The sequence below is a fragment of the Diadema antillarum genome, unplaced genomic scaffold (genome assembly GCF_040938485.1).
Source record: "Diadema antillarum isolate AM-2024a unplaced genomic scaffold, OU_Dant_1.0 scf00000212, whole genome shotgun sequence".
NCBI classification, from domain to species: domain Eukaryota; kingdom Metazoa; phylum Echinodermata; class Echinoidea; order Diadematoida; family Diadematidae; genus Diadema; species Diadema antillarum.
The window spans coordinates 1,055,409-1,067,635 of record NW_027271101.1 but is presented as its reverse complement, the minus strand read 5'-3'; the positions used below and the strand labels follow the sequence as shown (position 1 = coordinate 1,067,635).

Sequence of the window (12,227 nt, the reverse complement as noted above, 5' to 3'; positions counted from 1 at the left end):
TTACAAATGTTAATCCTCACATTAAGCTCACTCGCTTTATCAAGGGCAGACTGATCTGTTTCGGAACTGATTGTTTTTATATTCGGCACAGAACGTGCTTACATCTCAATGGCTCTGATATGGAAATGATGTTGAATTAGATTTGTAAGTCAAGTGACAATATGAAGCTGATGTAATTGAAATAGAGATAGAGAGATATAGGATAGAGGAGTGTGAGTGAGAGAGAAAAGTAAAGGGTTTTTAATGAAAGGCAAACATTATACCACATCTGATGAGGCGGTGTGAATCAGAAACCAATTAGGATGTAGTCAAATATACCCTAATGACCATTTTTAAAGAGATTTAATAAATTGACTGTTGTAGCTTTCATCCAGTCAACCAAAATATTTGTTGAATATGTATAATTGCAAGAATTATAGATTGGACTCCTCGTTTAACTCGATGCAACAAAAACAAAAACGAAACAACTAAAGATAGAAAATTTAAACCAAACTTAAGAAAACACACTTTAAAAACAAGAAATTTTATTTGTTTAGGTTCAACCCTCTAGATTGATGGGTCAACAAAACACATACATTACCAGTATTCAAGGCATACAAGCAGCTTCAAGCACCACTAATTTGTTTGATTTTCTCCATAAAATTGAGACTACCATTCATCTGTAGATGATATGAAGTTAGTTTACAATGTAGTCTTCACTCTGTGCAGTGATTACTGTGCAGCACCAAGACACTTCCTTTCAGTAGCCAATAGGCCCCTGTCGCTTACGGATGGATGAATATTTTTCCAGAAATTGTTGAATTGTCACAGCAATCAGTGTTTCAAATAATGTTGCAATGTGTGTACATGAACTCTCATTAGGTGATCCGAGTATCCTCTCAGGGCCCCGTTGCTAGAAACTTTGCGTTTAAACGCAACTTGCAACTGATTGTCACTGGCCAATCAAAATCTTTGTTGCATGCATGTCTTCTTAATAGGGCAGACCCTGAGCCAATCAGAATGGTTGTTTCAAAATTAGCAATTATTTGCAATTGATTGCAACTTTCTTGCAACGGGGCCCTGGTCACCTACATTGTATTTTGAATGTACGATTTCTTCTTTCTTTCTCCCCAAATGTTGTGCAGAGGTTAACTAAAAAAGTTCTCCGACAATCAACTTCAAACTTACGTCATCTATGTATCATGTCATAGAGATGACAGATCTAGTTAATGTGTGAGTTTCACTTTTTGCATGATTTGCTTTGTTAAGTATCGGGCCTACAAATATGTATTGCAGGGCTATGGAGCATTTTGTAATGTATGGCACGCGTGTGCTTGGGCGGGGGGGGGGGGGGGGCTGTGAGCCAATGGAGCGTTCAGGGCCAATAAAGTAACAATTTGATACTTATGCATGGCAACCAACTTATTTGCCATTTCTAAGATATAGAATTGTTGATGATGAGATCTTTTAGACGCATGGCCGTCGCCATTTCCAAAAGTGTTCATTAGCAACCATTAATTTCTTTGTCCAATCTCCCTATCTTCACACGTCATAGCGGGTGAGTAATGATTTTTTGACAGGGACTGCACCGAGTCTGGCGTGGAGTGGTTTGTTTACACGCTAGTGCTGCATTATGGAGATGTGGCGATAATTAGGATCGTGCCCAAGCGCCTGAGACAATGTTCTTTAGGGTAGGGAGATTGGGATACAGCAAGAGAGAGGGGAAATTTTGTATGAGTGGGTGGGGGGGGGGGGGGGATGGGGAGAAAACTGGAGGGATGATAAGGGGGAACTTAAAGGGAGGCAGTGATATCCCCTGTACATACACGTACAACGTACAAGCACATGTACACGTATGAGTTGATGCAATGTGTATCTGTAGGTATATCTACAAATGTTTATTGTATGTTTGTTCATACAGTGTACATGTATGTAAATTATATATGATGTACAGGTGTATATTTGTTCGATTGAGGAATTGGTGTAGTGTGTCTGTGTGTGTTTTTGTGTGTGTGCAATGTATATGGTATCATTCTATGTGCTTGTATGTGAGTGTGGTTGTGTGTGTGTTTGTGTGTTTGTGTGTTTGTGTGTGTGCTGGGATGGTTGTTGAAGACAGAAATAACTGCATTCTCATTGAAATACAGAAAACAATATTGCATATTAAAGAGGAAGGGATGGGTAGGGGTTGGTACTGAACTCTGCAGCTAGATCAAGCAGATTTAAAAAAAAAAGATGCTGTGGGATAATGTCACCATTTTGATAGAAATTTCCCAAATTATAGGACTAACACTGGATGAAAATGAATGGCTTCATTTTAGGAAGATGATAAGAGATTTCTGTCAGTTGTCTAGCATTCTTAGGATGAGGATGACTTTTAGATGAACCAGCCAAAAAAGGGAGATGGGGGGGGGGGGGGGAAGTATGGTAGTAAAGACGGTTATGTCACCAGATTGAAGAAAGGTACTTAGTGCGCAAGGGATGTGCCAGCGTTTGGTCGCGTGGCTCAAATTTCTCATTTCGTACAGAGATCCGTCTCCGTGCTGTATACAGATTGTGTTTGCACTGCCTCTCATCTTGGCCTCTACAGCATTTGTGCCGCAAAGAAGAAATCCCGCATATTATAATGGGATTCTCTCACCACTGAAGTGAGCTAATGCACGTTGCCGTCTCATGTTACTCTACATTCAATATGCACTGCGCAGAAAGGCGTATATGTGCACATTGACTGAGATGTCTGAGATTTGAGGACAATAGATATAATATCCATCTTTATGTAGTATTTACTCTTAGATTACCAACTTGGAGTCACATGCCCTGCAAAGCCAGGTCAAAAATTTTTTGACTAAAAAATGAGATTAGAAATGATGGAAATCATACCTAACTTCAGTTTAATCAAGAAATGTTCATTTGTCATTCGGGCAAGAAAATTGAAATGATATGTACATTGTAATAGAAGTATAATTCAGAGACGGAGTAGCACAAATTTGTATTAGATACCATATTAAGAAGATAGTACTTGGCATTAAGGTGTTACTTAATGTCCCCTTGCAAGGTCTACACAAAATTGTCTGATGACGGGTGTGGGTCCTGATACCTAAACAGCGAGTTAAGATTCTGTGAGCTAGAATCCTTTGCTAGATCGAGTAGGGGAGGAGTTTCCACTTGTAAGCTTTCACCAACTGAGCATCTAGGAAGCTCGAGGTGGAAATTAAGAAATCCATGATCGATGAGCACCAGGTATTGAGAATGATTCACGAGTAGTCAGAATTCTCAGAAAGGCGGTCATTGGTGTCGTTAACCTCATTCACTGTGGGGAACGTTGGGTACTGGCAATGATTCATGAACACTCCCCTCAAGAAAATCCTGCACCCCCCCCCCCCCAAAAAAAAAAAAAAAAAAAAAATGCAAATAGATATGTTCCCATGCTCCTCTCTTTAATGGCAAATTCTTTTACATTTCCTTCTGCTTTTGTGGAGATTTCATGAATTTAACCAGTTCTATCTAACATTTCTCCAATGTAAGACATGCTGTTAGATATTATGCAAAAGAACCAATTCAGTTTGAATATGACAAGATGATGATTTCTGCCACAAAGTTTTTCTGGGATTTGATGAAATTTACATTGAGGCAGATGGAGTCATGAGAGACTATAAGATAAGCAGAGAAAAAGAAAGATGTGAACAGGGATAGCAGATTCAAGCTTTGATGCAGTGAAAACAGCATGAAATATGTTCACATCTGAAGCTTTGTGTGATTGCTTGTAAATCATGTAGATCGACTTCAGCCTTACCTTTTTATATCAGTGAAACTGTAAGTCTATCAAAATGAATCCTGTGAAAATCAAAAGGGCAATTTGGGCGTATTTGACATTCAGAGACTGGTTTAAGTGAGACAATTAGGAGATATCTAAAAATGATGATGACTTTTGAACTTGACAATTGTATGACAACATTTTTCGGAATATCACATGGTACAAATGTACTTGTACCTGATAATTAGTTGAATTTGTCGAAGTCATGAAAAATAGGTCCAAACATATTTTGAATCAATGAGGTGTAGACATTAGTAATAAGTTCTCCATTTTCTGTCCTTCCATCATAAGATCGATGATAAAAATGTAGGCAATTACCCTTGTGTTATTTGTGGACTCTAATTGGTACGGTTAATTATTGACTCATGAAATGTCATTTCACAAGTAAAGACTGTGTGTGTGTGTGTGTGCATGTGTCATGGTGGCTGTGTTTCTATCATGTATGTACCATTAGAGTACTGTATGTCTTCTGTGTGGTGTATGTGCCTATAATTTTCTTGTTTGTTCATGCGTTTTGCATACGATATAAATGCAGTGTGTGTATACTATATGCTATATGCTAGTATGGCAGCATGGAACAATGCATGTGATTGCAACTGTATATATATCAAACTAAACTTCATGATCAATTTTGTTTGGTGCAAAGATAACGTATATTTCTGGACTTGACTACTTCTTGTAACTTGACATGCAATATTGCTCAATATTTCCATACAGTATAAATTGTGTGTCTTTACTGTGTATTGGAAATATATGTGTCTCCTAGTAGCCACAAAACTCAATATGTTTCTCTCTCTCTCTTTCTTTCTTTCTTTCATATTTTCCCCCTGAATTCTTTTTCTTGCGCAGCAATAACCAATCCGAAGGCCCAGGGAAAGGAACAACCAAAGAGCTTTAATTTCGACTACTCCTACTGGTCACACACAACGGTGAGCATACAATTCAATTTCGAAGAGAATTTGTTTGTATTTATTGGATTTTTAATCTCACTGCATTTTTGGCTGCCGTGTAGGCAGCTGAGTCAGAAATATCTTCTAATATATATTTTTTTCTCCTTTTACCCACAGATTTCATGCACTTTATTTGCATCATACATTTCAGTAGTTTTCATGGCTGGCATTCACAAATTGGCGAAAGCCTCGGGCTGATATTGTATATCAAATAACATGGTTTCAAACACAAGAACTCATTGAAATCTCTTTCAACATGAGCATTATATTTTTCTCTTTTATTTCAGCAATATCACGATATAGAAATTTCTACAGCATTCCACTCTTTCTTTTGTGATGTGTCTAGGAGACTTTTTCCAGTTTGATGATCTACTCCGTTATGCATTTTTTTCAAAATGCAACCAAATTATATTTGCATGTATATATGACTCAAACAAATTTTTTATAGAAGAATACTTTGAAATAGATTTCATTGGCATTCACATGCTCTTTGTTTCTCTCTGTCTGGTTGCAGATAGTGGTGACATACATATCATGTAAAATACAAAAAAGTTGTGAATAGAATGCTGTTTTACCATTTTCATTCATGAAATAGCAATGACATCAACAGATCGCATGCATTGGAGTACATTCATGATTTTGGCACCTAGGTTTTTCTCTCTTTATTTTTTTCTTCAAATTTCTGGTCCTTCAAAGATTCTATGCTGCTGCTTTCTCCAGTAGATATGAATGTACATATGAATATCACTATCTAGATTGTTTTTGGTGTAACTTCACTAATGGCATATATTGAACTTTTAACAGTATTTACCCGCTTTTTGAAGGTTGGGAGAAGTGGTCATTCTTTCAGTTCTATAAATTGACTTCATCGTAATTAATTAATTAATTAATTAATCTTTTTTTTTGGCTTGTTTAACCTGTAATACCAATGAGAGATTGTTGCTTCTAATCCTCTAAGAAAAGCTTTATAAAGGACATTGTGTTTCTGTAAGCAAGGATTCAATTTTCAGGGAATCGTTAGGTAGGCCAATGCACACATACATGTATTCCCTCACCTGCCCCCTTTCCCATGAGAGATTCCGAGAGATAGACAAGTTTACCAGAGCATTCAGATGTATTCATTTCTTGATATTCTTTTTAAGAACTTAGTACCAAACCATTTGACTCAACCTACAATGTATATTCCTACCAAAAGATCTCTTTAATAACTTGGTTTGCATGCATTACGTTGCCACGCAGGGCAAACCTCGGGTAAGTTTTGCTCTTACAGACTCCATGAAAGACTAGTCACAAGAACATTCGCACAGGTGTCTATGGGAAACGTGTGATATAGCAAAATCAGCTAGTCTTCAACGGGTTAACATGTCACGAACAACCCATGTTACAATAAACATGCATACAAATGTACATGTGGAATTTTAAAATGTTAGCAGACTGATCTATAGTGGCACTGTTTGAATAATGCTTACCCTGCAGTAATGGAGGAACAGCTAGTGTCTTTTCAGCTTAAATTTTCATGACATGATTCTGCAAAGGGCAAGGTATTTTGAGCTGCCGTTTGTGAATAATTCAAAACCAGTGGCCATAATGCTTATTCCCTCATGTAAGTTTAGCTCTCCAGGAATATGGAAATTCACAAAGAGGATAGTTATTAAATGCGAATGTATTATGGACATCATTGAGTTGAAACAAAAATTGCAAACATGAAAAAGATACTTATGCGAAGTCTTTGAAAAAAAAGAATTCTCTCTTCTTAAATCATACTCATTGTACATGCATACATAAGTCACACTTTGAAATATATAAATAAAGAGTAAAATGAATATATGCAAATTCAGCTAACATGACATGTATGCATTTTAAATCTAAAAAGGCCATTCCCAGAAATATACTTATAGTGACAGATTGAAAAAATAGAGCATACTACTCAAAAATTCTTCTAATAACAGCATGGAAGACACCCCCCCCCCCCCACCTACAGCAAAGAGCTTAAGGTTAATTGCAATAAATGCTATAATTGTTCTTCTTAGGTAACCCTTTGAACCCCAGACAAACTGTAATTCTGCAATAGTGTTCACCATTAGTGTACTTTGTTCTGTTTAAACAGTGGGCTAAAGAATTTCAGTCAGACTGCCTTCTTTGAAGACATGTTTTAAATTGGACATATACCTTATCAAATGAGCTCTATCTTACAGATGATGACGATGATAATTATAATGATGATGTCATCTTCAATAAGTACATCAGCTCATGATGTTTCCATGACGAAGTAAAAGCAGCAAAAAATTATAGCATATATCAGCTGTTGAATTTCCCGTGCAGTGAATGCGTGTGATCGCATCCTTGGCATTTGCAATTTCTAATGGAGTAAAAAGAACACTCAAGTGAAAGAAGATTAAATTGATCTTGACCTTCTACTCCATTGCCTGACTTACTCTGTTTCTAGAAAGTGATTTTTATCTTTGAAAAGAGTTCTTTTCAAGGCACGATACTCCCCTGACATTTTACAAACTCATTCCAGAAAAACATCTTATCCTGAAATTATTTCCTCTGCGTGCAAGTCTGATTGAATTGCCACCAGTTTTGCTGAAAAATCATTATGAATTTCTCGCTTGATTAAAGCAGCTCTTTATAGTCCCATCCTGATGCAGTCAAGGGAAAATGTAATGACCCATAGATTTTTATTCAAGAAACATTTCTTTACAATTTCACTTCCAGATTTTTTTTTAAATGTTTGTGTGTCAAGGGATAAATTTTTTTTCATGCCAGAAGATAACACTGTTGGATTTTAGCAGTGATATGAGTGTAAGATTTGATTTTTACAAGCTGGAATGATATGATGCATTATAGTCATATAATCAAATTGTAAAGCTTCAAATCTTGTCTTTACCCGTCGAGTATGGTTTGATTTTGCTACAACACGCATTTCCCATAGACACTTGCCCAAATATACTCGGAACTTGTCCTCAACGGGTTAGGAAGCATGCCAACTAAACAACCACAATTTGTACCATCATGCTAGTACAAACCTGTAGTATTAAGGTGGGTTGTGGGTAAAATGTGTATAGGTTCATATAAGAATTAAAGAAGGTGATATCCAAATTGAACTTGGATTTTAATGGTATTTATCTCGAAATTTTTACTCACATTTAGCCTCTAGACAGATTTTCTATTCTATGACACTGGTGAAAAAAACAAAAAGTGAAACTTTTGTTGTTTTTTTTTTTTCGGGGGGGGGGGGGGAGATGGGGGTAGGCTATGTGCTTGTGTGGGGGGATGCTTTTGTTTTTAACCCGTTGAACACTAATCCAAGATATACTTGGGCAGGTGTCTATGGGAAATGAGTGTAAGAGCATAATCAGCTCGCCCCCAAAGGGTTAATTCATTCAATTTTGATGTGATAAAAGGATCATGTGACTTCTGGTAGTACATTTGGAAAGATGAAGAGTTGAGCCAAACCACATCGCAAAGAATTTAATTAGACATCTTTTTTTTTTTCTTACCGGCAAGCTTCCGCCGTCTGAAATCAATTTCAGTTGGCCCTCTGACAAGCTGGCTTTTGACACCCTCATGCGAGAAAGTAATCAATTTCAGCGTCTCTCTTTGAGGTGCGGTTTAGAGTCGAAAGTGGCGGAACATCCACTTTCGGTGATATTTTGAGATACCTGTCTGGGAGTAGGCCGCACTGCAGTACGTGGAGGCCAATCGCACGCTAAAGGATGGGTCTGCAAGATATCAGTGAAAGAGTGCACTTATGACGTCTTCAACATGTTACATTATGTTTCCCCTTGAATATTTATCAACGCAATGATGCATTTATTTACTCTCAAATAGTTTTACGTCAAACACAATATGCTTTCATGCTGTCACTGACCCCAAAAAACAAATTTCTAAACATGTTTGACCACAGGTGGAATATTTTGACTTTTGATACAGAAACTGCATTCATCTCACAGTTCATGAAATTAACATGTTCCATACTGCATTCTGAAATATCCATAGACTTAATACACAAGTCACCAGGTTCCTGTATGGAACGGATTAAGTGTAGTTTCAATCTTCTACCATATCCGAGTATCATTTAACTGTTATCTTTGAAAGTGAATCACCAACTTTGGATGTGTGCAGTTGAAAACAGAATGTCAAGTCACAAACTGTATGCAATATGAAAGATCCTTTTTGCGACTGCCCGAATATTGACTTCTTGACTTTTGAGGTACTGTTTAAGCGTGAGGAGGTTAATAGCTCTCCCTGGTCGCAATCAGTGATTACCATCAAGATATTCAGCATGCTTTTTTGTAAAACATCTGAATTCTGAAGATGTGCTTTATATAGATTTAATATGTAAATGTGAATTTGTAGATATGTAGAGTCTACAAATTGTGAGAAGTTGAGTAATGAAATATAAATAAAATTAATGACCCATTAAATGCATCTCAAACACCATGATGTGGCTACCATGGAAAGACTGATGTGTGGCATAGATGCAGGCTCCCGTAATTCGGCAACATATGGTAGATTTTCACAAAAACGTGCAACAGATGCCAGCCAGAATTGACCAAACTTCCGCAGAGGAATGTGTTTTGATCGTTGTTGTCGTCGTCGACGCAAAATCAAACTTCTGTCGTCATGAGCCAGAAGGAGCAGACAGAGAAGAGGGGTGAAAAAGACTTGGCGGAGAGGGGATGAGGGGGTAGAGGAGAGGATGATGAGAGGGAAGGATAAAAAAGGGAACACGTTTGACGTCATGTACGTTTGTGGAGTGCTTCCCAGAGTGGGGGAGAATGTCAGTTTGCCGTGAATTAATTTGAATGCGCGTGGGGGGAAAAAGGGCTTTGCATGTTATTCTGCACAGGAGAGGCATAATTCAACTTGTGGAACGGCTGAGGGAGAGAAGTGGACGGAATAAGGTCGAATGATATCATGCTCCCAAAAAGCTTTCCCTCCTAGAGTTGGAATTTTGTTGTGTACTGCTCATGCTATATCATCATATTTCTGTCTGTCATAGGATGGTCACTTATTGACATGCGCATATTCAAAATTTGTGCCTGAAGTTGGTCTCTTGTTTTTACATAGCGCTTCCCGAAATAGAAATTGACATCACAAAATCGACATTTCAGAATTACGACTGCGCACTAGCTCTACACAAAGGTCGGAATAAATCACAAGTTGATTATTCTTAAATGTCATTTAATGTACTCAGATTTTACTGACCTATTCATTTTTTCATTTACTTCTTTTCCTTTAGTACAGTGATCATTTTATGAGACATAAGAGGAATAGAAACATTTACACTTGCAGCCTGTTAGAAGACTTAAACATCTTTATTTCACTCAACGCAATAAATTTCTTAGCTTAATTCAGCACAATTTTACTCTTGGTTGGTGGAAAATACAGTTCGATATACCTTAGATATATAACTGAAATATCTATTTAAAATTGAAATGCTAGAGAATATTATCCTGGACATTTTCAAGAATGCTATTGCATAGTAATTTTCTTCAATCAAGAATGAATTGTCCACTTAACAGGCTTTTTGATTAGTATTTTCATCATTCTTACATCCATTTCTGAGGTTAATTTTGTCATTTATTGGCACATTCATGACAAAAGCATACTCTGACATCAGAAGACTCATTTTACCAAATCCAGTCAATTTACTGAATATGGATTGAAATAAGAGTTTCATTGTAAATGATGTTAAAGTCATTGCTGTCATGTGCATGATCAAAGTCCGTTGCATGTATGACTGTAAAGACACACCCATGCGAGTTAAGCATTCATAAGGATGCAGTGGTAATCCATCACAAATCATGTACAAACGGTTCCATGACTTTTGCTCCTGCAACAATTGCTCCCATTAAATATCTGCATGCTAATAAAAGCCAAACAGTAACTCTACCCACAGACATAACCCTAAATCTAATCCTAATCCTCGTATCTACCTACACACCTATAACCCTGTCACAACCCTAACCCTAACCTTAAAGGGTGTGTACAGTTCTGGTCGAGGTGTAGATTTAGCTTTTAACATTTTGCGAGATATTCAGAAACCACTCTATGAAAGGGGGAATGCAGTTCTAAGGGGTATCAAAAGTTTATTCGATGAAAATCGGTTTTGAAATGGCTGAGATATCCAAAAACAAGGTGAAACAAAGAGATCCTACAGGGGTCGCACTTAACTTTTTTTTTAACTAGCCAGGCGGACTACTTAGAATCAATTTTGACACTGAAGCAATATTTTGGCTAGCCAGACGGACTAGTTACTTCAGAATTTTATGATTTTTAGCTAGTCCAACATGATTTTGGGTGGCCAATGGCCAGCGGACCATTGCCAATTTCGAACCCTGTCCTAATAAAGTTGTGGCATGTCGCCTTTTATTATTATCACTTTTTTGGATATCTCAGCCATTTGAAAACCAATTTTCATCAAATAAACGTTGAATCCTTCTTAAAATTACATGCTCTTTCATATTTCATAAGAGGCTTTTCATTATCTCACTTAGGAATGTGCAAAACATGAATCCCTACCTCAACCAGTACTGTACAGTCCCTTTAAGCCCATGGAGAAAATAAGACCGGAGCAACTGTCGCAGGAGCAAATGTTGTGTCCCCTGTAAAAACACCATTGCTTTGTCAAAGGTCGGTGCGATTAGAGAAAAGCTTTAACCCTTTGTGTCCCACATTTTATTCCCTGCCCAAAGGTATGTGCATGAAATTTGTGCACATTTGACTTTATTGGCACAAAAAGGGTTAGTTCATTATCGATTATGGTACATTCACTTTTCATTGTTTACATTTATCCCTTTTTTGTCAGAGTTGATCATTATGCACAACATCCAATACAGCTAACCCACTGGTCATAGGAACCAGGATTGGCTATGCATCATGGTTATGAGGATTACTGTACAACCAGAAATATTTACGGTGTGAAATTTTTTCAAAATTGGAGCTGATGGCCTTTGTCGCGGCATAAAATTGCAATTTTTGCGATTTGCCACTGGCATGCAATGCATTTAGTGTAGACAAGAACTTTCATGTGCATTTTGATTTTGCAATTCTTGGGACGTGAAATTTGTGAAAATTTCATGCATGCAAAAATGTCTGGTTGTACAGTATCGGATTTTGGGGGCAAAGGGGTTAAGGCATTCGCTTGGGTGGAAAAATGCAGTCGGCAACATCCTGTACTTTTGATCTAAATTCATTTCGTGGCTCTGCCCGAGACCACATGATGCATCTACAGGAGCCATGCAACCTTTTACTCGAATGCGAAAACGAGCATTGGAATGATACGAAGAGAATAAATTGATATTAAAGTTCTGAGAGACCTCGCGGCATCACCTCTCCTCTGTAGTTATCTTTGGCTCTTAGCCTCCAACACAATCTTGTTGAGTATCCCTTGCATTCGATGTTGCCCCTTTCTCCCTCCCTCCCTTTGTTTCGTTATTGATGTGTTTGTACATGCCGTGGTATACAAACACATT

At 37.5% G+C, this 12,227-nt stretch overlaps 1 protein-coding gene across 1 annotated transcript in view; it reads left to right on the top strand.

Moving 5' to 3' along the window:
• LOC139724393 (kinesin-like protein KIF1C) overlaps window positions 1-12,227 on the top strand; it is a 57,678-nt gene that overhangs the window by 21,991 nt on the left and 23,460 nt on the right. The window contains exon 2 of the mRNA XM_071635538.1: window positions 4,643-4,722. Within this exon, the coding sequence (XP_071491639.1) occupies window positions 4,643-4,722 (80 nt within the window). The remainder of the gene's footprint in view (window positions 1-4,642; window positions 4,723-12,227) is intronic.